The sequence below is a fragment of the Notamacropus eugenii genome, chromosome 4 (assembly GCF_028372415.1).
Source record: "Notamacropus eugenii isolate mMacEug1 chromosome 4, mMacEug1.pri_v2, whole genome shotgun sequence".
NCBI classification, from domain to species: Eukaryota; Metazoa; Chordata; class Mammalia; order Diprotodontia; family Macropodidae; genus Notamacropus; species Notamacropus eugenii.
In genome coordinates, this window is record NC_092875.1 from 358,183,835 (window position 1) to 358,210,936 (window position 27,102).

The following is a 27,102-nucleotide window of genomic DNA, read 5'->3' on the forward strand; positions in this document are numbered from 1 at the left end:
AAAATTAAGGAAGCTAATATCAAATAAAACCACTCCCCTACTTCAGGCTGCCCAGACCCCACTCTCCATCTTCCTGATAAAGTGCCCTCTCCCCTTTTCTCCTGAGCAGTTGTTGATCCCTGTCCTCTTAATCCCAATTCTTGTCAGAGGAATTCCAGAATCTTTACTCTACTGTGACTGTATTTCCACTGCTGCTGTCCTAATAATGGTACTGAACCAGTTTGCTAAAGATTCCTTGCTTTGTAGGGCCAACATACCAATGCATCATAATCACTCTTGGGCCCAACGGCCACTTTGCTGAGGAACCCTTAAGACTTCCATATCTTTTTATCCATGATGCAAGTAGATTTTTCTACATATTTTGTCTTCCCCAATTAGAGTGTGAGTTCCTTGAGAGAAGAGATTTTTCCCTTTTCATACTGGCATCCCCAGTGCTTAACATAATGCTTGGTAGAGAGTAGCCATTCAATAAATGGTTTTCCAATCATGTAAGGAGGCTGAACTAGTCACAGGGTGGGGAACTGGTGGCCTCAAGGCCACACGTGGCACACTAGTGCATCCTCAAGCTTGGCTCTTTGATTGAATCCAAGCTTCACAGAACAAATCCTTGGGTGTGGCCTGAGTCCAAGTTTTACAGAACAAATCCTCTTATTAAGGGGATTTGTTCTGTGAAGCTTGGATTTAGTCAAAGGGCCACACTTGAGGACCTAGAGGGCCACTGTGACCTTGAAGCTGCAGGTTCCCCAACCCGAACCAGAAGCTCCATAGATACTTTATTACTCTAATAATTTATAGTTACCTGGAAAAAAAAAAAAAACAAACAACTCTGGGTTTACAATTCAGATCAGTAAATGTGCATGCCAAAAGAAAAGGAAAAAAATAACCTTTTAAAATTCAGGCTTTTTTTCCCTATTATCCATAATTTGGATTACCCCTATTATCCATAATTTGGATTACCTCTATTACTTCCAGAAAAAAATGCTAAATAAAAAGCAATAAACACAAGTCACCCACCAGGATATAATCTACAAAATAGCTAATGAGGTTGTTCTAACAAACAGGACCCAGATTGAAAAGTCTGTCCCTCTAGGTGTTTATTGACTGGTCAGTGAGAGAGCACTAACACTTGCTGGGAACATGGTAAATATGGCAGTCACTGTGTTTTTTAATGATCAGGTCACATCTGTATTATATTCAGTTCTGGGAAACCAATGATTTTACAATAACCACTAAGTATCTGGAGCTCATCCAGATGAGGGTACCAAAACAGAAGGGTTTGGGAGAGAGCGACCGAGCTGTATGTTACATAAGGAAGATTTGAAAGAGTTAGAATGCTTAGAATAAAAAAAAGTAATAAATGTGCATGTATCAAGTAGAAGAAGGTGACTAGAGATTAGAATCTGAATCAATGGATAGGTAGAGGTTACATGGCAGTAGGTTTAGTCTTAATAGAAGAAAGTGTGTCATCCTAAAATTGGAGCTGTCCAAAAATGAAAGACAAGCAAATAACCACTGTGGCATAATGGAACAAGTTTTGACTATAGGGTCAGAAGGCAAGGATTTGGAACCAGTTCTAAAACTGTTTGACAGTCAATAAATACCTTCTCTGAATCTCAGTTTCTTCATATTTAAAATTAGAGCAATAATATACATACCATCTAGTAGGGTTGTTGTGAGGAAACATTGATAATCCCAAAGTGCTATACAAATGTAGTATTATATACATTAATAACGATAATAGTTCATGCAAAAAAATGAAAAGAGTGATGGACTTGAAGTCAGAAGATCTGAGTCCTCTATTAGCATCTATAAAGTAAGGGTAATAATAATAGCATCTTCTTGTTAGAGATGTTTTGAGGATGAACTGACAGTATATTTAAAGCGCTCTGTAAACTCTTCAGCACTATATAATAGCCAAGTGTACTGTTGCAAGTAAGAGACCCCAGTCTCTAGGACTTTACTGCCTTGACTGAGTCCTTCAGTGCCTCTGAAGTTAGTAAGACTCAATGCCAACTAACTGATGAAATAACTCCATCACTTATCAAGCCCAGATGAGTATTGCCTCCATAACAGCCCTGGGATCATTCTCCTTCTAAGCACATGCATGCATGGTCACTAGTTTTTGGGCCCTGACCAACTTTCAACTAGACAATGATGCGCATGATCACTGATCTCCTTGCTGCAGTCCTCTCTCCAGTCCATCCTTGACGTAGCCACTAAAGTGGTTTTCCTAAAGCAGAGATTTGATATCTTTCCTCTGTTCAATAAGCTTCAGTGGTTCCCTATTGTCTCAAGGATGAAATATAAATGGTTCTATTTGGCATTTGATACTACTCACAACTTAGCTTTTGCTATTGGGGTTGTCGTTCAGTCATCTTTTAGTCATGTCTGACTCTTTGTGACCCCAGTTTTTGAGTTTTCTCGGCAAAGATGCTGAAGTGGTTTGTAATTTCCTTCTGCAGCTCATTTTACACATCAGAAAATGGAGGCAAGTGAAAATGGCTTAGCCAGGGTCATACAGCTAGTAAGTACTTGGGGCCAGATTTGAACTCAGGAAGATGAGTTTTCCTGACTCCAAGCCTAATATTCTATCCACTGTGCCACCCATCTGTCTTTCATCTTAGCTACAGCGTACCTTTCCAGGTTTATTATATGTTATTCTCATTCATACACTATATGGTCCAGGCAAAACATTCTTCTTGCTGTTTGTAATATATAACATGCTGGGGATGGAAGCTCAATTCCATGAGGACAGTCTCGGGCGGGTAAAGGTGGGAACTTCTAAATCTTAGAGTTCTCACGAGACCCCCCCAGGAAACGACTGGGAATCGAGGTGAACCGAGCTATCTCGTGTATTTCCACCTCTTCCCGTGAGAAACGTGATGGGAGAGAGCTCTCCCCGCCCTCGAGGTTGTTCCGGATCTGGGCACACTATTGTTATCTAACAGGCACGGTATTCAGATGCAAACTATGCGGCTGGAGAGCTTAAGTAGGATCAGGAAAGCCTGAAAGCTCTCTTGGGCGGAGGGGCCACGTGTGAGGACAAGAAGGCTCCGCTTTTCCTCTCTCCTCTCTCCCCTCCCCCTCTCTCCCCACTTATACTTCTACTTCCAATCTCTTATTGTAAGATCTTTGCCTCCTTGGGAGATTCTTCGCTCCCTCCTAAGGAAGAATTCCCCTGCACTTGTAACTAGACCCTGAAATAAAGCTCAACCCTTGTTCGACTCTGGAACATCCTTTCTCTCATACGAGCATCCGGTTTGGCCAACCGAAGACCTCCGATAGAGGTAAGGGAAGACTCGGGTAGCCCTCAGGCCTCTAGGCCTGGCAATAACATTCTATGGCTTATCTTTGAGCTTTTATATAGCTTGCTCCTTGTACTTAGGATGAACTATTTCTTACCTTTTCATCCTAGAATTCTTAGTTCAACTGCCCCACAGGAAGATTCTCCTGATCTTCTCTGCTTCTGGTGACCCCTACTGCCCCATTGCCCTCAAATCACTTCTATTTACTTTCTATATAAATTTACCCATTCTCAGATGTCTGTAGGTTGATTCCCTCAATAAAATGAGGGCAGAGACTTTTTTTTAATCTTTGTAATCTCAGTACTGAGCATTGTATCCAGCAAAGTAGAAGTAATTTAATCCATGCTTGTTAATTGGATACTTGAACCAACCAGGTCCTTTTCAGGCCTACTTTCTCAAGATCACTTTCTCTGACAACAATCAACCAAGCTGCTGTTAGTCCAGACGTGGAGGCAGATAAAATCAAAGAGAAGAAGAGCATTTAGCAAAGCAGACCTAATGAAACAACCTATGGTTTTCAGTCTAGTGATAAAATAATCCACAGCTGGAGAAAGATGGGCCAAAGTACAATGAAACCAAACACCACAGTAGGTCAGGGTAGAACTACTGCCTTGCTCAGATTCAGAACAATCCATGGTGCAATCATATGCTGTGACATGAACACATTCAACCACATAGTAGGCATTTCCAACTGCCTATAATTCAAAACATCTCCAATGGAAATCAAACATTGTTAACTTACAATGCCTCCTGGGACAGGAAATAGCTTTACAGTGACATTAAGGGACTGAGTGCTACCAATAAGTCCCTTCCCAAAAGAATATTTCTGAGATAGTGGTTGGCATTATACTGCCATTAGACAAATCAACAAGAAAAATAAATGCATTTCTTTTGGACTGCTGGCTGAGAATGCATTTGGCAAATGCACTTAAGCCTTAAGATGACTAATGAAGGCAGACCTGTTTCATCTGACTTCTGAAAAGAGAGAAATGAGACAATCATAAACATATGTATTCTCTGTCTATACTATAAATATACTATCTACCATATAATAAAGATAATGGATCTGTACAGACTCACCTGTACTCTCACATTCCCCCCTGGTGACCAAAGGAAAATAGCTAGCATTTATGTAGCGTTTAAGGGTTGCAATTTACTTTAAGAAATACCATCTCATTTTATTTCCACAACAATGTTGAGAGGCAAAGGCTATTATTTTACAGATGAGAAAGTTGAGGCATAACATAGGGTAAGTGCCTTGCCCAGGTCATGTAGCTGGGTAAATTTCTAAGGTCAGAAAAGAATTGAGATCTTTCTGACTCCCAACCTAACATTCAATCTACAGTGTCATAGAGCTTCAATGAATCCTCAGACCTCATACAGGACTTCCTTCTTTACCTGTCTTATAAACTAATCATAGGATGTTTTAGTAGTATAATTACCTATTTAGTATTATAAAAAATCTGCGTTTGTGTTGTATATTCAAACTAGAATTCAAGCTTCCAGAGGACAAAAGTTGTGTCTTATATAAACTTTATATATCTCCCAGCTATCTACAAGGTATAAGTGCTTAACAAAATTGTTGAATTAATCATTAAGATAACTGTCCAGATTTAGGGCAGAATTTAAGATCTTCATTTGAACATAGAGATCTGAACCTATGACTTTGGTCTCTTTAACAGCTCTCTCTAATTAACTACAAACTTTGCAGCAGAGACAACATCTGAGGATATGACTGTGAATCCTTGTATTCCACTTATTACCTGTTTGACTTTGGTCAAGTTGCTCAACATCTCCATGCTGTGAACATCTCAATGTGAGCAATGATTGCTGTTGTTCAGCTGTTCTAGTCATGTCCAAGTCTTCTTGACCCCATTTGGGGTTTTTCTGGAAAAGATCCTGGAATGTTTTGCCATTTCCTTCTGACAGGTCAAAGTAAATTATTTCTAGGGTCTCTTCCCATTCTAAGATTCAGTGTTCAAAGAAGAAAGAAAAAGCAGCTATTATCAAGAACCACTTTTCCTCAATATATTTTCCCCCAAAGGGTATAAACTTTTTGGAGGAAAAGATTAATTCATTTTTGTCTTTCCATCCCCAACCCCTAGAACAGCTCTTGGCACACAATAAATGCTTAACAAATGTACAATATTAGACTTGGAGAAAATGGCTTATCAGACAGCATGTTAGATATGGAGTCAGAAAGATCTCGGTTCAAATTCTGTCCCTGACACCTACTGTGGGAACCTGAGTGAGTTGATTAGTTACTATATGCCTCAAGCAACCCCCTAAGGATTACTAAGTTCTAGACTAATTGAGACAGGATCTTTCATGGTATAAGTAATTTCCAAAGATGGAGTTTCCCAAGTTGGAAGAAACATCACAGTTTCTTTTCCCCGTCATATAAGAATACAAAGTAAAGCAGGAAAAACTCAAGAATGAGGTAGGCGATGTTAGTCAGCAACACAGGCTACCAGAGTTGGGGAAAGCTTACAGGAGATTAGATTTGAATTGGAATTTGAAGAAAGGCTATAATTTAAACAAACCTTTATCTGGAGTAAGAGAGGGAAAAAACCTTCTTCGTAAGGAGAATAGTCACAAAAGTGTAAATATGTTCAAATTTTGATAACGATAAATATCATTTGAGGCTATGACAATTAGCTACTGTGCGCAAGTCAGCTCTTATTTATGGGTCTCTGTCTCTTCATTTGGAAAATAAGAGATTTGGGTCAGATAATTCCCAAAAGCTTTAGTTTATGTGACACTGAAAAGACCAGCCTTGCTCGTAGGATTCAGACTTCGAGCTGGAAAGGACAATAGAGGTCCTTATATCCAAACTCCCTCATTTTACAGGTGAAAGAGCTGAGGCCCAAAAAGGAGAAGTAACTTTTCACAAGTTGGTCAGTCAGTCAGTCAATATGCCTTTATTAAGCATCTATTACGTCAGGCCTTGAGCTAATATGCAATAAGTTGTGATGCCTCTTGTAAGGATGAGTAAGAAAAAACAATTGACATAATAGGTTAAGACAAGATTGTGAAGGCCCTGGAGTATGAAGTCCTGACACTTCTAGAGGCAAAGAGGAGCTGCTGAAGACTTTTAAGGAGATGACTGATATATATCAAAATGGATCTTAAGGAAGATTACTTTGTCTAGAGGGTATATGTCAAATGGATTCAAAGCAAGACTAGAACTGTTAGCAGATTAATTTTAGGACCTAAAAGGCAGCACACGTATTTCACAAAATTTTTTTAACAAAGATACTGAAGGGGAAAATAATTTAGACTAGGTCATAAGCCACATAAACAAATATAAGACTATTTTTAAATAGACATCAGCTTAAAATCAAAGCACATATCAAGTTAAATGTATTTAATAATTTAAACTGCAGTGTATGCTTTGTTGAAGAAATGAAATAACATCTTAATTAGTGTCTATCTTTTAAACGTGTGTTTATTAGAAAACTACCTATATTTAATTAGCATTTTCGTGTGACACTGATTTTGAAAGGGTAGGATCATCTTGTAATTTTTATATAAATACCTGATAACACTATCATCACCACCTAAGACAAATTTTAGTTATAACTTTACATTTTATTACACTGTTTATAACTTATAACTCTGAGATTGCTATTTCAGACCTGAACAAGTTGGATAAAAATTTCAAATGAATTTCTTATTCAAAAGTAACAGAGAGAAAGAGAAGAAGAAAGGGAGGAAGGGAGAGAAGGAAAGCAGAAGGGAGGGAGAGAGAGAGGGAGAGGGAGAGGGAGAGGAAGAGGGAGAGAGAGAGAGAGAGAGAGAGAGAGAGAGAGAGAGAGAGAGAGAGAGGGAGAGAGAGAGAGAGAGAGAGAGAAAGAGAGAAGGGGAAGAAGAAAAAAATAATATTGTCAAATCTAGGAACCTCTGAAATAAAATGAGATGTCCTAGAATCCAATAATTACAATCAGACTTAAGATATCTTCCTTGGTCTGTGACTTAATGCAAACAGCCATGAAAGACTCCACTCGGAATAAACACAAAGCTTAGTTGTTTATATTGGCATTCTCTACCAATCTCAATCATCTAAATCATAGTCATGGTCATCTTGTGGTAAAGTTTTCTCCAGAATAAACATGTAGACTTTTCAGGGGAAAAAAAAAAGTTATAGCTTCCCCTAAGTATAAGGCTTCTTGAGGACACTGGTTCTCTAGGACAGCAAGGTCTATAAGTGTTGGTCATAAAGAAGTCATCCAGTCCATGAGCTCTAATTCCACACACAACCAAGAGCCACAGGGAGTTTCCATTTTCATGTTGTGACATTTCCAGTCTTGTTCAGGGGTCAAAGAGGTGGAACAATCTGCCAGGAGTGACAGATGGCCAAGCCACAGGACGTACTTACCAACATTGTGAGCTGAAAAAAGTTATGTTTGTGTGTCTGTGAAAATGAAGGAAAATGTTCAATGGTCAAATTCATTGAAGTAAAAGTCATTATTTAGTGGAATCTCTTGAATCCTAGTTATCCTCTAGAAATAAAACAAGAGAGGGAAGAACCAATCATTTATATCTCCTTTTCCCCCCGATGGAAATGTTCAATGTGTGTGTGTGTGTGTGTGTGTGTGTGTGTGTGTGTGTGTGTGTGTGTGTGTTTGCGAGCGGGGGAAGGAAGGACTTTGTCAGAAAGAAAATCAGTTAAAAGAACTGGCCAACAGCAATCACTTTTGGAGAGTTGCTATTCAGAGCAAAAAGAAGGTTAAAAATGCATTTCATATCACTAAATAATCTTTTTGTTTTCTTAGACCACACTTGTGATTTCATTGGCATGGGAAATGCAATCCGGAAAGTCCTTTTACCTATGCAGATAGTCACCTCTGGCTATAACTGAGCATCAGCTATGATTCTGCAGCTGGAAGTTTAGAGAGTTACCTTGGGGGTCATTGAGAGAATAATTGGCTTGCCCTTGATTGACCAGGCTGTTATGTTTTAGAGGCTAGACTTAAAACCTCTGTGGTCAGCTTTTAATTCATTACATTACACCATGATGCTACTTAGACACAACCGTATGCCTACATAAAATCAATCCATTCATCAACCTTATTGAGAAACTACTAATAAACATTATAGAATAAAAAAGTGGGGGGAGACAAACTGAGTGAAGGATTGAGGACTGAGCTGCCTCTGAGACTTACTATATGACCCAGGGAAAATCATTTTCCCTAGGAGATTCAAGCACCTCAGGAGTACTTATCCATTAAATCACAAAATGAGACATGCTTGGAAGAGGATGCTCCTACACTGATGAAATAAAAAACATTTCTTATACTAAACAATGATGATAATTATTTTTATCTAAATCTCCATCTATTCTATCTACATTTTGAGCAGTTGAATGATAACTGACAAAATATGGGTATGTGTGCAAGGACCCTGAGGGAAAATCATTGATATTTCACGTCTGCATTGTTTTAGCTTTCTGCCAGTGTAAAACACAGTTAGCCAATTTTTAAAGTAGCAAGAATGCTGTAAAACTTCTGAGAAAGAATTCCTTGGTGGAGGAAGAGGGAAATGTACCTATGCCTAGGTCTCCCCAAACCTTAACTATGGCTAGACCTTGAGAACTTTAAGGGTCTGGAGGATTCTGGACTTCCCGTTGACATCCTAGCAACAGAAACAACTGGATACAATTCAGGCAGGCAGATTTCTCATGGTGCCCAAGAAAGAAGCTACACTGCACCTAAGGAGAACTTGAGCACCTCAAAAAGGGGATAAATGGATTTCTAATGGACCAATTTAACACCGTGTTTTCTGTACTTATCCTCTCTTTTTCCTGGACTCTGTAATGTACCAGTGGACAAATATGCAACAGACTTTTGAGGGGATGCTTTATTAGAAATGTTCACATTTTACAATCTTAGTAAATGTCCCCTTCTCATTGGTAAAACAGATAGACTGACAGACACATACAGACATACATATATGAATAGAAATAGAGAAAAATAGAAGGGTAAACAAATAAGTAAATAAAAGGCTAAAATGCCAAAATAAATGAATGAATACATAAGGTAAAATAGAAATAATTAAATTAATGTCTAGATGATGAATAAATAAGTAAATTTGGTAAGAATAAGATAGAAGTATTTAAACATTAGGCCTTCTTCCACCTGTGTAGAGAAGATATGGAAGAGTGGAAATATCATCAGAAATCCGAGTTCTGACCCTGGGTCAGGTGCTGTAAGTGCAACCCTGGACCTCATATCTGACTTCTTAGGGCCTAAATGTCCTAATCCATGAAATTAGAGAGTGAATCAGATGATTTGGGAAATCTCTTCCAAGACTGCATTTCAATATTTGAAATGATCAGATATGCCATTTTAATGCAAACTAAAAAGATGGTTGTTCTGTATTATATAAACAGAAGTCATTTATCTTCAGTTCTTGATGAATTGCCAAAATAAATTCAATGAAAACTTCATGCAGGAAGGCAGAATTTGTTGCAAAGTGACACAATTAGGATCAGTGAACTCACAAAGGATTTTTTTTATCTGATGTACAATGAAGCTACAGGTGTGACTCTGGGCATTTAATCTCATCTGCCTGAATTTCCTCATCTTTAAAATTAGGACTATAGGGGAGGAGCCAAGATGGGGGACTAGAAAGACACACTTACGCAGGGTCCTCCCCACAGCCCATAAAATACCTGTAGAGAGGGACTCTCAACAAATTTTGGAGCAACAGAAGTGGAGAACAACAGAGTGGAGGAGATTTCCAACCCACAGTGACCTGAAAGGCCCACGGAAATGTCAGTTGCGCCAGAAGTGGAACCAAGCGCAGAGCCAAGCCCAGCCCAGCCTTGGCCAAGCCTCGAGGTGTGAGGACAAGATCTGAGAGGAGGACACCTTGGAAGTGGAATCTCCAGTTGCATGGGTCCTCAGATCCCTCAGGCCACAGGCACCAAAGATCAGTGATGGGGTTTTATCAGCAGTCCAGGAAGGGAGAAGGGCCTTCCCATAGCTCTGGCAGCAGGCAGCAGCCAGGGAGCCTGCACAGCAGTCCATATGGAAGCTCCATTGTTGGAGTGTTAAAACCCCTGGGGGCATTGAAGAGCTGAGTCTTGCCTCCGCCTTGTGTGGAGGTTCTGGGGGAGTTGGTCTTTGTCTCACACTGAATGGCACCCCTGCCCATCCAGTTTATCTGAAAATCAACCCCTAGTGCTGACTTGGGAACTGTAAGCCAGGTGGCTGTGGAGAGGTAACTGCCAAAATTCTGGGCATAAAAATCCCTCTCTGCCTCCACACGCTTGATTGTGACACCTTGGAGGAACTGAAATCTCACAGATTCCCAGAGTATACCCTGCTTTTGACAAAGGACCCAGAAGTCAAGTAACTGGTTGGGAAAATGCCCAAAAAAGGGAAAAAAAATAAGACCATAGAAGGTTACTTTCTTGGTGAACAGATATCTCCTCCCATCCTTTCTGATGAGGAAGAACAATGCTTACCATCAGGGAAAGACATAGAAGTCAAGGGTCCTATATCCCAAATATCCAAAATAAATATTCAATGGGCTCAGGCCATGGAAGAGCTCAAAAAGGATTTTGAAAATCAAGTTAGAGAGGTGGAGGAAAAACTAGAAAGAGAAATGAGAGAGATGCAAGAAAAGCATTAAAAGCAGGTCAACACCTTGCTAAAGGAGACCCAAAAAAATGCTGAAGAAAATAGCAACTTTAAAAATAGGCTAACTCAATTGGCAAAAGAGGTTCAAAAAGCCAAGAAGGAGAAGAATGCTTTAAAAAGCAGAATTAGCCAAATGGAAAAGGAGGTCCAAAAGCTCACTGAACAAAATAGTTCTTTCAAAATTAGAATGGACTAATGACTTTATGAGAAACCAAGAAATCACAAAAAAAACCCAAAAGAATGAAAAAATGGAAAATAATGTGAAATATCTCCTTGGAAATATCTGACCTGGAAAATAGATACAGGAGAGACAATTTAAAAATTATGGGACTACCTGAAAGCCATGATCCAAAAAAGAGCCTAGACATCATCTTTCATGAAATTATCAAGGAAAACTGCCCTGATATTTTAGAACTAGAGGGCAAAATAAATATTGAAATAATCCACCGATCACCCCCTGAAAGAGATCCAAAAAGAAAAACTCCTAGGAACATTGTGGGCAAATTCCAGAGTTCCCTGGTCAAGGAGAAAATATTGCAAGCAGCTAGAAAGATCAAGTATTGTGGAAATACAATCAGGATAACACAAGATCTAGCAGCTTCTACATTAAGGGATAGAAGGGCTTGGAATATGATATTCCAGAAGTCAAAGGATCTAGGACTAAAACCAAGAATCACCTACCCAGAAAAACTGACTATAATACTTCAGGGAAAAAATGGTCTTTCAATGAAATAGAGGACTTTCAAGGATTCTTGATGAAAAGACCAGAGCTGAAAAGAAAATTTGACCTTCAAACACAAGAATGAAGAGAAGCATGAAAAGATAAACAGCAAAGAGAAGTCATAAGGGACTTACTAAAGTTGAACTGTTTACATTCCTATGTGGAAAGACAATATTTGTAACTCTTGAAACTTTTCAGTATCTGGGTAGTAGGTGAGATTACACACACACACACACACACACACACACACACACACAGAGCACAGAGTGAATTGAATAGGATGGGATCATATCTTAAAAAAATGAAATTATGTGGTGAGAGAGAAATATATTGGGAGGAAAAAGGGAGAAATGGAATGGGACAAACTATCTCTCATAAAAGAGGCAAGCAAAAGACTTTTTAGTGGAGGGAAAAAGAGGAGACGTGAGAGAAAAACATGAAGTTTAATCTCATCACATTCCACTAAAAGAAGAAATAAAATGCGCACTCATGGTATGGTATGAAAACCTTTGGTATGAAAACCTATCTTACAATACAGGAAAGTGGGGGAGAAGGGGATAAGCAGGATGGGGGGGATGATGGAATGGAGGGCAATGGGAGGAGGGAGCAATTTGAAGTCAACACTTTTGGGGAGGGACAGGATCCAAAGAGAGAATAGAAGCAATGGGGGGCAGGATAGGATGGAGGGAAATATAGTTAGTCTTACACAACACGACTATTATGGAAGTCATTTGCAAAACTACACAGATATGGCCTGTATTGAATTGCTTGTCTTCCAAAGGGAAGGGGTGGGGAGGGAGGGATGAAGAGAAGCTGGAACTCAAAGTTTTAGGAAGAACTGTCGAGTACTGTTCTTGCTATTAGGAAATAAGAAATACAGGTAAAGGGGTATAGGAAGTTATCTGGCCCTACAGGAGAAAAGAGAAGATGGGGACAAGAGCAGAGAGGGATGACAGAAGAGAGAGCAGATTGGTGACAGGGTCAATTAGAATGCTCGGTGTTTTGGGGTGGGGGGAGGGGACAAATGGGGAGAAAATTTGGAACCCAAAATTTTGTGAAAATGAATGTTAAAAGTTAAATAAATAAATTTAAAAAAGAAAAAAATAAATAAAATTAGTACTATAATAGTACTTGTCTCCCAGGATTGTTATGAGGATAAAAAATATTTGACACTTTGATAATCTTAAAGTATTACGTAAATACTAGTGATCATTATCATTACCAAGCAGGTATACTTTGTGTCAACATGTCTATAATCTGCCAAATCTACACTTCATGGAGGCAGTGTGGTACATGGCAAAGAACAATGCAATAGTGGATCTGGCCTACAATTCCATCCCCATTACTTACAGCGTCTCCAAAAGTATGATGGATCCTCTAAGGAGTCTTCTGGCTCACTGATGGTCAAGATAAGAACTCTATTTAATGCAGTGATCAATAACTACTTCAGAGTACTTGAAATGAAAGTAGCTTCCCACTTCTAGTCAGAAAGCTATTGACAAAAAATGAAGCACAGAGGTAGCCCATGTGCAGGTTTGTTTTCTAAATTATGCTTTCTCTTTACATAAGTAGTGTTTTTTTTCCTTCATTTTTGCATGTGTGTGGGGATAATTGGCATGATAGTAATGCAGAAAAAAATAAGAACATCAAAAAAGAATGTGATTCAGAGGAAAACACATATAAGCAAGACATCTATGGAATTCATATGCTAAATGTATTTTTAAAAAAAGCATCAGTTTTAATGAATTTTCATGGTTTTATGAACATTCTTTTTTTCCTTTTTTTGTATATATGGGAAGGCTAATATTTTTTGATTAACAAATTGAACTTTTTTTAAAAAAAAGTGGATGAATGATAATTAATCTTTGTTTTCGAGGGAGTTTCTATTGGAATAGAGAGCCTCTGACATCCCTTTCAATGCTGAACTTCTGTGAAACTTGTATAGTCTTGGGCAAGTCATGTAAATTTCTCTAGGACTGAGTTCCTTCAACAGTTAAATAAGATAGTTTGGTTACATTATTTCTAAGATTTCTTCAACCACTTCTTTTATTTTATGAACGTTAAGAGTAGAATCATGTCATGAAGTGGCTCTTTTCATCATCTCCCTTGCCCTAGGTAAAGAGTAAGCGCAGCATCGTGAGTAGAGATCAGTCCTTGGAGCCAGGAAGACCTGGGTGTAGGTGTTAGGCAAATATTTTAACCTTTCAGTGCTCTATGAAACTAAGATTGTAATTATGGAGAGAGTCCCAATAATTTACATTGGTAGAGGTCATGTCTTTACCTTGAAGTTCTCTATGTTAATGAATTGAGAGGTTTGATCCCTATGCCCACTCCTTATCAGCGACCTAAATAAACTAAGTAGAGCAGGTCCATATAAACCTGTGCTTTAATTTACTTATGCAGGTAAGCACGAAAAAATAAAGTTCTCCATTTAGTGAAAAGAAGTACTGCACATTCTACATGCTAAACTAGATTGTATTTAACGTTATTCTCAGGACATTTCCCAAATATTCTTAACTGCTTGAGAAAAACTTTGTCCAAATCTATCAGTTACCCAGTAGGCTAGGGAGTAAGTATACATAGGATACCATACAAGAAAGTGAGGTCTACACATTATTTTCTTAATTTGTTAGAGAATCTTAAAGAAAAAAATCTGCTTCAGTAGGGGGTTAATTATATGAGATGGCAGTGTGAAAAGTTTACTTATGTAAACTGAATTTGGAATCAAAAGACGTGAGTTTGAATCCTGACTTTGTTATTACATTTGGGTTTGTATGATTGAACTAGATGATTTCTAAGGTCCCTAGCCCTCTAAAAGTCTATTTGGGAAAGGGTGTATGCATTGAATAATGTTGAACCGCAAATGATAATAGAAATAAGTTTATGAGATACTTAGGTATGGAATATGGCATATGAATTTGGGGAAGGGGCTGACAAATTTATCTTCCTAATTATTGCTTCCTTAGGTTACAGATCACAATTGTCCCTCTGAATTGTTACAATAGTGGATTTTAGGGATGACATGCAGGTTAGTGGAAGAGCTTACTGTATAAATGGGGAAAAATGTGCATCTTTCAAATTTTTACACAATGCATTCATTTTTCCCCCAAGAAGCAGAACCTATCTTTGGTGAATATATAATCAGTAAGGTGCTGACCTGTTAACTCTGTCTTTAGAAAGCTGTGCCTCCTTGAGCAAGAAATGCTCTGAGCTAACCTAATCTCCATACTAATTACCTTAACGAGGTACTAATTCCACCGACTAAATGAAATCATTAGAGGCTAACAGTGTTAAGGATGACCAGCTAAGAAATTCTCATGCAAACAGAGATATATCATTTTTGTAGGAGGTTTCTGTTTTTTCTCTCAAGCTCTCTCAATCGAATTCCATTGATTGGCACTCCCAGAGGGCTATTCGCTCTGAAACATGAAATATAAGTCATCATGGTTTTCTGAAAGGGGGGTGGGGGGGTGGAGAGAGGACATGTAGTCACATCAGAGACTGTATTTGAATTCAAGTCCTCTGACACCTGAGCCAGTGGCCTTCCCACTTTCCTTCCAGTGTATGTACTATTTGAAACACTTGGAGCAGAAGAGCATGGAACTTGCATTTAACCTTGGCTCCGTCACTAACTCCATTGTACCAGTCACTTACCCTCCATGATTTCTGATGTATATATCTATAAAATAGGACCAATCCTATCTGTCCTACTTATAAAGCTAAGGAGGGGAATCAAATGAAATAATCAGCCTTTCTGGGAAAGTATAAAATACTACACAGAGAATTATTAGTATTTATCATTTAGGTAAGTAAAGTTAAGCATCAATTATTAATTCATTCATTCCAAGTATTCATTTAGTTTCGATTCATGCATAGCCTCAATCCTCAAAACCACTTTAAAACTTCATAATTGAAACTCCTCCTAATACCATACCCTCAAGTGCTCCTAATTCCTAGACAGGACTGTACAAGTTTTTAACTTGGGGATTCCAACACAAAAGAAATTTGGAACTCTACCATTTTTCCTTAAAAGGAGAATGGGTGAGTAGAAAGAAAGACAAGAAAATTGAACCAAAGATTTGGTATCTATTTTCTTCCTTAGTGCAATGAAGATAGGATACAAACAGCTACATTTGTGATTTTTAATTTTCCATGAGTAGTCTGCTATGTTATTTCATAAATACAGTGAGATTGAGAAATTTTATATTTGCTCTATTAAGTGAACTGATTAGAGAGTAATACTGATGAGGCTGAAGTCAGGTATCTCCCATAGGGACACAAGTTAGCTTTCTTAAGTCTTAAGCAGGCCATCTTTCAAAGCTCTATCAGTCTCAAACAAAGGAAAGAGAAAGGAAGTGTGAATTTTAGTCATCACCATTTCTAGAATAACTCAAAGATCATGTTGGCACTGAATAAAATACTTGTTGAAATTAATTGAACAATCATCTTGAACAAATAATATTTGCAAGGGAGGGGTATGAATTTGGTATAGCGAAAAGGGCATTGGATTGAAAGTCAGATGATCTGGGGTTTAATCCTTGCTTTACTCTGTATTTGTAGGATTTGGACAGAACAATTATTCTCCAATGGGTATCAGTTTCTATATCTGAAAAAATGAAAAGAGTAGGTTTAGATGATGTGTAGAGTTTCTTCTGATTCTAAATTATATGATGGGGTGTTCCATTCTTTCAATGCTTCCCAGGGATCTACATCCTTAAAATTTTTAGGGGTCAAAAAGTATTATGGGTAATACATATTACCAATAATTTTCTCTAAAATTTCTGAATAAATAAATGGACCCATATTGTCCTTGTAAATAGTTCAATGTCAGTATAGTTGAAGGTGACTAGTAGAGCTAATGAAAGATCTACACTTGTCTTTGGGAAGTTTTATAGGTACAAATAGTTTGTTATATTTTCAGATGATACAAACCTGGAATAAACGCTTAATATATCAGATGACAGAACGAAGTATAAAAAAGATAATGAAAAGTCAGATAAAATAAAATTTAATAGAGATGAATATAAAATTCTACAATTGGGTTCGAAGAATCAGTTTCACAGTTACACAAATAACTGTATGTATGGCTAGAGAGAAATTTCTTTGAGTTGATGAAAAGTCATTTAATCTGAATGTATTATGTGCTTAGCACTGAGCTAAATTATTTGAAAAAGAAGTGGGAATATTAGTGAAAGGAGGCTCACCAACACAAGTCAACAATGTGATAGACTACCTTGAGAGAGGTCTAGAACACAGAGGACGCTGGTTCTCCTGTGTAAGCGCAGTAAATAGAGAGATCGCTGGGCATGGAATCAGGAAAACCTGAATTCAGTCTGGCCTCAGGCACTGATTAGCTGTGTAATTCTGGGCAAGTAACTGTTTACCTCTGTTTCCTTATCTGTAAAATAGGGATAAGCACCTTCCTCTCAGGGTTGTTGAGAGGATCAATTGGAATTTTGTAAATTACTTTGTAAGTAAAATCCTTTGTAAACTCTATACACGCTGGCTATCATTACTACCACTACATTTGTTACTTTGTCTCAATCACAGTATATCTGGAGTATTGGGTTCAATTACAGTTGCCACATTTTAATTAAGCTTATCCTTGAGTGACTAGGAAGTGATGAACATTTAAAATGATAAAATGAGGAACCTAATTATAATTTCACATCAGGAGTAGATAAAGGAACTAGGGATGAAGAAGAGATTTAAGGAAATGGGGGAGGTATCACGGAGAAGAGGCATTTAGACTTATTTTTTCTTGGTCCCAGAGGAAAAAATAAATGTAAGGTATGGACATTTTCAAGAATCAAATTTAGCTTTATGTAAGGATCTAATAAATGAATGGGTTGTTCCCCACGGTCATCCTTCCTCTTGCTAGGGATGTTATAGAAAAGATTCTTATTCCATGCCACATGTGGCCCTCTAGGTCCTTGGATGAGGTCTTTTGACTACGTCCAAGTTTTATAGAACAAATCTTTTTATTAGGGGGATTTATTCTATAAAATTTGGATTTGGTCAAAGGGCCACCTTGAGAACCTAGAGGGCTTCAAGGCCACAGATTCCCCACCCCTGATATTCTCTACTATTTTTATGTTGGATCATAAGGTTCTTACCGAAAAAAAATTTAAAATTAAGCTTAATACACATTTCTCTTTTCCCTGTTTTGAAATGAGATAATATATGTGATAGCAAGCACTATGTAAGCATTAAAGTGCTACATAAATGTTAGAGATTATTAGTCTCATTATTTATTAATATTATTAAAAGCCTTGATTATCAAAATTTTTAGATCAATACTGTCATATTCCAATTTTATTCTTTTAAAAATGAATTTGTAATCAAAATACCTGAAATTTAAATGCAACCACTAGTTGAAATGGATATGGAATGTCTGCTTGCTACTAGTTATAATAAAAATACATAATGAAGGCTAGAGAAGCATAAACTTTCATTTAAACAAGGAAAACCAATCAAGGAAGTTCCTAAAGCATTTTGAAACCATAAAATTGCCTCAAAAAAAAAAACACAGAAAAAAATTGAGACTCTAGTTCGCCTGAGTCATAAAAAACATTAAACAAGGTATTCTAACGTAGATTGGCACCTTCCTACAACTTACTGTATTAGAGAGAGGCCCACATGTGACCTGACATGCCTAAAGTCCACTAGGCAGCACACATAGGGGGCAGGCCCTAAACCCTAAACCTCATGATTCTGAGCCCACCTCCCCATCTACTGCATCGTACTATCTCTCCATGAAGGAGAAAACCACATGCACTAAAATCAAGACAGACTATCTTGGTGTGAAGGGTCCCATATGAGAAATCTGCAGGAAGCAATTGGGCTTCCAGATGTCATGAGTAGTTGTGCACTGTTCAAATCATTTCACTGCTCTTTACCTCAGTTCTTTCATCTTTAAAATGAGAATAATAACCCCTGCCTTGCCTAGTTCACAGAGTTATTTGGAAACTAGATAAACAGTTTTGAAGCTTCTATGTCTATGATAAAATTACATAATCCATGTTTAAAAGGTATATACATAAGTAAGTCATCAAAATGCACCAAGCCTTTAGAACATGGCTTTGATGATTTCAAAGCAGAAAATGAAAACAGAACTGGTTTCCACATGGACATGGGGCATGCACGTTTATTCCGCTTATTTGAAGTCAGAGCCAAAAGTCTTAATGCTCTATAATTTTGAGTAACCTTCAATGCCTATTGACAAATGAACGTATAGTAGAATTTAATTTACTGAAGTTTTATTGAACAATTTCTTCAAGCAACATCCTACATATGCAGCTTCTTCTTAATTCTGAGGGGAAAAACACATGAGAAACAGTATTTGTAGAATTTTGTTTGAAAAAAATAAGGTTTAAGTTAGATTCTACTATTTTTTTTTAATTATCAGGGGCTGAACACAAATTCTCTGTGCATTATTAAAAGAAGTTTTCTAAACAGATAAAAAGAATAAGATGTGAAATGGATTATCTTTGCTACTTCTGGAAGCAATTTTTCTAAAACATATATTATAAAAATCTATTGAGATAATTGAAGTACCAATTATCCATCAATCTTCTCAAGGTCTCTATCTACAAGGTCTCTGTCTGCCAAATATTCTGGCAAAACTAATTCCAGGTGCTGTACTCAAAAGTACTAACATGACGTATTTCTTTGAAATTAAAACTGTATTTCAAAAAAATTATTCCATCATCCAAGCATTTTATTATTCAGAAAAAGTAGCCTGCTCCCCAGTCAGCCTAAAATTACAGTTAGAAAACATTTCACAGAAGGAAGGGACCTTGGAGAGTATTTATTCTAATTCTCTCCTTTTATAGACAGAGTAACTGAGGCCTCACGAGGTTAAGTGCTAGAACCAGAACTAGAATTTCAATGCCTTGTTTCCCAGACCTGTGTTCTCTCTGCTGTATCTCAACAGCATCTCTTGTGGTTTTACTTTATTTCTACAGGGCAATAGTTTTTGGTGAATAAAAATCAAGACAAACTCCTGGGCCAACTTTCTTTTCATTTTTATTTGCCCAAATGCAATATTTAAAAGTCAAAGTTACATAGACACATCTTAAAAGAAGCTAACTGGAAGAAGCATGACTTGCCTCCCTGGGTGTGTGTGGGGGAGCGAGGTGTGGGTGGGAGAGGTGAGGAAGTGGGAAAAGGTTGTGGCTCAGGTACCTATTACCAGCTATAGAATCTCACTGCTTTCCCTTTGGTATGGACAGGAAAGTGGCAGGAGGATCCAGTTCTGAATGTCATGTGAAGATTACTCTCCTCCTACACAGCCAGATCAAAATACAAGTAACACTATTCTTCTTAAATTAAAAAAGAAAAAAAAAAAGAGCAGGGAGTTCTATGAGATATTTACTTCTGCCATGGCAATGGATCACTATGTATTTTGTAGATAGACTCAAAATACAGCTGTAATAAATGGAAAAGCTTGGCAAGGTATATTCCTTAGCTAATCTTATGCAAGATTTAGCTTTCTAACTTGCAAGAACAGTAGAGTTAGGCTATTGTAACCCTGCTTCAATGAAACCATGGAAAACCAAAAGGGCTGGATTGTCTCAGTACATTGCCATCCTCAAACTCCAGTTCTGGCCCATAGAAAACATCCTGCTCTGGTAGCAGAACAGCAATTTTGACTATACGAGGTTTTCTGCTCTAGACAAAGGGTCCATTTTTCATTCTGTCCTGTATTACGCCCTACGGAGCTACTCAGAACATGTAACTCACCACTGACTCCACAGGTAGCTCCAGGCTCTCATCAGTTTTACTGAATTTGGCAGTATGTGGAGGATAAAGGGCAGGAAGGAGAGGTACAAAAGACCAGGAGCTGTCCTTAAGCATCACTGACTTCCTACGTGACACAAAATCTTGAGTTTTCCATTAATCAACAATAGAGCAGTGGAAATTTCCACCTTAACGAACTCCTCTACAGAAGGTAAATTAGATAATGCTTTCAAGCAATTAACCATTAAACTTTATGGATGGCTTAGAAATGATCACCATATAAATATAATTTAATTTTATTATCAATATTATTAACATGATTATTAACATTATGCTGAATCAAAGACTGAGAGAGAATAAACTGGGAACTGTTTTTTATTAATCTCTAGCTTCTTTTAGCTTGAGGAGAAGATCAAATACTCAGAAATTCTTTGAAGGACAATTTTGTGATGGTAAAATGCACTAAACCTTTATTTATCTACAAAATACTTTCCAGTGAGCTATAATAGGAAGAGTATTGGACCTGGAGTCAGGAAATTTGAGTGGGAACTTCTGTTCTACTGGAAACTTCCTATATGACCATGAGTGAGTCACTAAACTTTGCTAAACTGCTCTTTTCCCATCTGTAAAATGGGGATGGTAACATTTATACTGCTTACTTCACCAGGCTGTAATTCTCAAAAAACTACATAATATCCCAGATTTGGAGCTGAGAAGGACCTTACTTTCTCATTTCAAAGGTGAAGAAATTAGCCTGAAAAGATTAAATGATTTTCCCAATATCACACCTGTTTCATCAGAGGAGAAATTTGGACTGGATATTCTAATGCCACAATTATTGATTCCACATGTCTAATTTATTATTCTCTCACAATGCATGGCAAGCCCTGACCATCACCTGGAAATTTTAAATTCTATATAAACTCAATAGTAGCCATTTTATTGTCACTATCTTTTTTAGTCCTTTAGAACTTAATCCTTCAGAATTATCTGTAGCATTTGGCATTTTTTATCTCCCTCTCTCTGTTTTTTGTTTTTTTGGGGGGTCTTTTTTTGTTTTTTTTTTTGTGATAGTGTCCTGTCTTGGTTCTTTTTCTGTCTGTCTGAGTGTTCTTTTGGTGAATTATCATCTCTTAAATGTGGCTATATCCCAAGTCTCCTCCCTGGGCTCTCTTCCTTCTCTCTCTACCCTCTTTCAGTAATCTCATCAAATACAATAAGTTCAATTATCATCTCTGTGAAAATGATCCCCAGATCTTTGTGTCCAGACTTATTATCTCTCCTGTGTCAAATCACAGGTCACCACTTTTGGGTAATAAAATATTGCATATATGCCTCAAAAGCATTTAATCTCATTTTTTTCTGTGTTTGTTTCTGGCATTTGGGGTTAATTGACTTGCCCAAGGTCACACAGCTAGTATGTGTCTGAGGCCATATTTGAACTCAGGTTCTCTTGCTCCAGAGCTGATGCTCTAGCCACCTAGCTGCCCCAATTCAACCTCACTGTATCCATAAAAGAACACAGTAATTCTTCCCTATACTGAGACTTCTTTCTATCTTCTTTATTTCTATCAGGGCTAATACATTCTTCCATTAAAATCAGGTTCATAATCTCAGACATACTTAACTCTTTATTTTCTTTTAGCACCCCTTACATGTCAAATCCTGTCTAGTCATCAATTTTACCCTCACAATGTCTTTCACACTTGTCTCCTCTCTACTCACATGGGTACCATCTTGATGAGGCCGTCATCTGAACTACTGCAATAATTTCTTAATTGGTCTCCCTGCCTCCCCTTTGTAGATTTCACATTTTAGATAAACCAGCCTACTTGGTATAACTTTAACATGATCACCTATCTCCCATCTCTGTGCCTTGACACAGATTGACTTCCAAGCCTGAAATGTACTCTCTCCTCTCCCCTACCTCTTATGATTCCAAGCTTCTTTCAAAGCTCAACTCTTTCTTCTACTTAAGGCCTTTCATTCATTTTGGTTCCATGTGATACCCTTCCACTTCCAATAGAAAAACATAAATTTAGAAGTGGAAATGACCACGAGTCACTACTCCAACTCCCTCATTTTATAGATGAAGACATGTGATTTATAGAGGCTAAATGACTACAGTGGAAAGAATGCTAGGCTTTGGGGGTAAGAGAGACCTGGGTACACATCCTGCCTCTGTAACAAGAAGGGATAGGTACACACCACTTAAACTCTCTGAATTTCAGTTTCCTCTTTGTAAAGTGTGTATAATAAAATCTGCATTATCTAACATCTAAGCAATAACTATAGTACCAACCTCACATGCTTTTGGAGATGCTACAATGAGCTACACTATATAAAGTGCTTTATAAACTTTAAAATACAATATAAGTAACAGAAATATCACAAAAAAATGCTTAAATGTCACTGATTTCCACTGGTATAACTGAGAAGGCTAATTTGTTTTTGGAGTTTTGGGTTTGTTGTTTTTAGGTATCATGCTGTGAGTGACAGTAAGATTTTCAAGATTCTCTCCCCCATGTAGATTTCTGTCCTGCCACATGTATGTAGACAAAGAGCCTCAGAGCATTGCTAGATTTTATTTGAGTCACAAGTTTGGGTTTCAACTTTAATTGGGTCTTAAAGATAGTCCTTTAGTAATGATCTAATCTCTTCTTAATGGCCAGAGCTGTAATGAAAAACTGCTATACATATGTAATATCACATACATGCATATTTCTTATTTTCAAAGGATGTTTTAGCAAAACAAAGATTTGGAGCTAGAAGGAAATACATAAGCCATCTAAACTAAGTTTGCTATCTTAAGGATAAGACTGTGAGGCCCAGAGAGTGATTTCTCCAAGGTGATACAGGGAGCAAGAAGCAGAGCTCAAGTTCGAACTTCGGTCCTCTCTCTACCAACCCTGCATCATGGTGCCTCACAAGCAGCATCTCATTTCCTCCTCACAAAAGCATTATGAGTTATTCAGGAATAAACAAAACAAAACAAAATAAAGGGTAAGAGGAGGAAAATGTAAACTTACTGAGTCCTTGTTCTATATTCTTCCTGCCTTATTGTCTAATTACATAATGCTATAGATGGTGATCAATAACCTTGACTGACAAGGTGACTCCATCTGAAATAAACCAGAGACTGACAACTGATTTATCATAAGCTTATGAATTTGGAGCTGAAAGAGATGTTCGAGATCATCAAGCCCACTGTCTTCACTTTACAGGTGAGAAAATGAGGCCAAGAGAGGTGAAGTGAGCTGTCCAGGGTCACACAGGAGTAAGCAGGAGACACAGAAACTGAATCTCGGATTCAGAAAATTTTTAGAGTCAAAAGCCTGACTTCTTGCTGGAGAGCACATCACTCTCTATACACTTTGTAGAAAGAATGTGAAGAAAAGTCATTCCTCCTTTAACTGATAATCTATAAAGAAGTCATGGATGTTCTCATGCAAGTACCTACACTTGCCGTTCCAAACCTGTAAAAAAAAACAAAACCCCAAAAGCATCCAGTGTCACTAAACTGAATGCCTGTAGCAGCAAATACCAATATTGGCAATGAATGATATAAATGCCTGATTTTTTGTTTGTAATAGACTGATAATTACCTATGGATTAATTAATTTGACTATCTCAACAATCATATATCATCCTTAGTGCTTCATGGATTCTTCTAATTACAGTAAATTGGTTTAGCGTTTAAAAAAATCTCCAGAGATTAATCTAGGATGCAGTGCTCACACAGCTTTCTAGATCCTTAAGTTATTAAGGAGCAGTTAATTTGAAATCCTACAAAGATTATTGTCTCTCCCTCAGGGTAGATTCTTCTTTTATTGGGAACAGCAGCTCTAGAATGAACATGCATGTGATTTCCCTACCTGCGCGAGCTATAAAAAGGGCATCTCTTCAGGGGGATCTTGGCCACGTGCTCCTGAAGACCCACAAACAGAACACTTTGGCTGTGCAGAATCTGCAAGCTCCTGATGGGCTCCCTTTGCCTCTCAGGGAACAACTCAATCTCCTCAAGCAAACAGCTGCTGGAAGTCAGGTTCATTGGGGCCAGGACCTTTTTAATTGTGCCATAATCTGTAAAGAGAATGGGGTGGGGGAAAGAAACACACAGAGTCACATTGGCAGTGATTTGCCCTCTCACATCTGCACACCTCCATCTGCCTCTTCCAGGTCTCAGTTGAAATGCTAACTTCTTCAGGTGATCTGTCTCAGTCTCCCCAGCTTCTGATGCCTTTCTCTCCAAGTTTTTAACCTTTTTTGTTCATCTTGTGGACCCATTAGCAGTCTAATGAAACTTCTGGACCCCTCCTCAGAAGAATACATAAAATATAGAGTTACAGAGCAAACCAATTATATTGAACATATATAACATGTTGAAATACAGGTAACATTTTTGAGTTCATAGGCTCCAAGATAAGAATATAAACTTAAAGTTAACATTGACTTAGAATGTTCACATCTTGTGTACCCCCAGCTATGGATGTGGCAACTCCCCAGGAAGATAAAAAGCTTCTAGGCAGCAGGAACTGTATTGTTATCGTTGTTGTTGCTGCCGCTATTGCTATTTTCTCTTTCTTTATAGTTTTGGCTTTTATCACAATAATTGCCTCATTGTGGACATTTAGTAAATGTTTGATGACTGATTGTTGACTGAGTAAGACACTGGTAGTTCATATTTTAAAACAGATTTTCCTATTAATCTGGAATTCTAGAATACCGGGGTAGTATTTTATATGTGATTGGTAGGCTTCATAGAATGGGTATCATTAGGTTAACCTTTGAAGCATGAATAGGAACTAAATGGGAGAGGCATTAATTCTAGATATAAATAAAATGAGCATAGGCACGGAGGCAGGAAGGGGCAGCTAGCTGTCACCATGGATAGAAATCTTGAACTGGAGTCAAGAAGATCTGAGTTCAAAACCAGTCTCAGACACTTATTAGTTATGTGACCCTAGGCAAGTCATTTCACCCTGTTTGTCTCAATTTCTTCATCTGCAAAATGAACTGGAGAAAGAAATAGCAAAGCATTCCAGTATCTTTGCCAAGAAAACCCCAAATGATGAGTTGGACATGTCCGAAACAACTGAACAACAAAGATGGAGGTAGGACTTTTCAACAAGTAATAAAATTTTACTAGAATTCAGGGGCTGGCAAACTACACTTTTGTATGGCTATAAACTAAGAATGCTTTTTACATTTCTGAATAATGTTTTATTACATTTAAAAGCTCACAGGCTGTACAAAATATGGGATGTATTTGGCTCTTCTCCTGTAGTTTGCCTCCCTCAGAGTTTGCAGAGGATACTCATATTAGATAAGTCTAGAAAGCAAGACTTCCAGAAGATTATAGAGAAAACTGTTGTGAAGCCAATAAATATGAATTTGGTACACAGTCACCACTTAAGAAATGCTTGTTGATTAATCAGTTTACTCAGTAAGCAAAAGGGAATCACTGAAGATCCTTGAGTTGAACAGTTACATGAACAGATCTGTAAACAAGTTCTGCTTTATTTTGCTGAAACTCAATAAATAATTTTATTTATGTAGAAAACTCAGGAGAGAGAACTGCAGAACAATTAACTAGGAGATCACATATGGAGGAAATTAAGTTAATGCTTTGCTAACTCTAATTTTTGAGCAACCACCTTTTTCACTACATTCTTCTATCCCATCTGGAAATGAAGCTTTTCTTGAACTGTGCATAAAATGGCCATATTAATGCAGTTATTGATAGATGTATCTGGATAGAGTTCCTGATAAGATACAGATGACCTTATGCCTCTCTTTTCCACTAAGCCACTGTAAGGTTATAGAGATGATCACACAATGAACTACAGTATTTCACACTTAGAATTTTTCACAAGATATGACCTCTGAATTAGTTCTTTAAAACTTTTTGTAAGAAAAGAAACTACAATAAATCCTAATTATTTGTTACAGATGCCTTTTTGAGATTCACAGTAGACAACAAAATAATGGACAATGAGTCAGGAGGAATCCTCCTGTAGCATCAGAGTCCACATTCATCTGCAGACACAAAGGCTTGGAGGCCAGTGGTTGGGTCTGAGTCAAGAACTCTAGGGGAAAACTAACAAACTGCCATAATCATATACACTGGGGAAGGATGAAGAAAGTGAATTCCATCATGCTGAAACTTACTACATAACACAGATTTGATTATATTGTTTTCATGAACACAAAGATATAGGATAGGCATTTCTGTATCAAAGAAAGCTTATAATGGCAGTGATATTCTTCTACTCTATCATCAATATTATAGCACTGTTCTGTACCATGTATTTCAAAATAGTAAGGTTCATTTTAAAATTTAAAGTCATATATTTTGCAATGAAAAAGTTATTTGGATTAAAAACAATAGAAGTTGAAATAAGAGTTATTGCAAACAAAGTACACTATAAACAACTTGGACAGAAAAGAGAAATAGATGAGGAATTTGGAAAACTGATCATGTTGATAAGCATGGACATGCCAGAGTTGTGATGGAAAACATCAATTATCCAGACAAATACTGAAGCTCCTTCATTTTCCCAAATAGAACAGATAATAATTTTTGTCTTGGTATAATGATTACTTCATCCTTCAAATGGAGGATGAAACAGTAAGAGAAACTTATACTCTAAATTTTATTTTTGCCAAAAAAGTGGAACTGATCTCA

The 27,102-nt window shown here is 37.5% G+C and overlaps 1 protein-coding gene across 3 annotated transcripts in view; it reads right to left on the reverse strand.

Annotated features, from left to right (window-relative positions):
- Positions 1–27,102, reverse strand: part of SEMA5A (semaphorin 5A) — a 660,701-nt gene that overhangs the window by 133,393 nt on the left and 500,206 nt on the right. For all 3 annotated transcript variants that reach the window (XM_072605411.1, XM_072605412.1, XM_072605414.1), the window contains exon 12: positions 24,290–24,497. In XM_072605411.1, the coding sequence (XP_072461512.1) occupies positions 24,290–24,497 (208 nt within the window). The remainder of the gene's footprint in view (positions 1–24,289; positions 24,498–27,102) is intronic.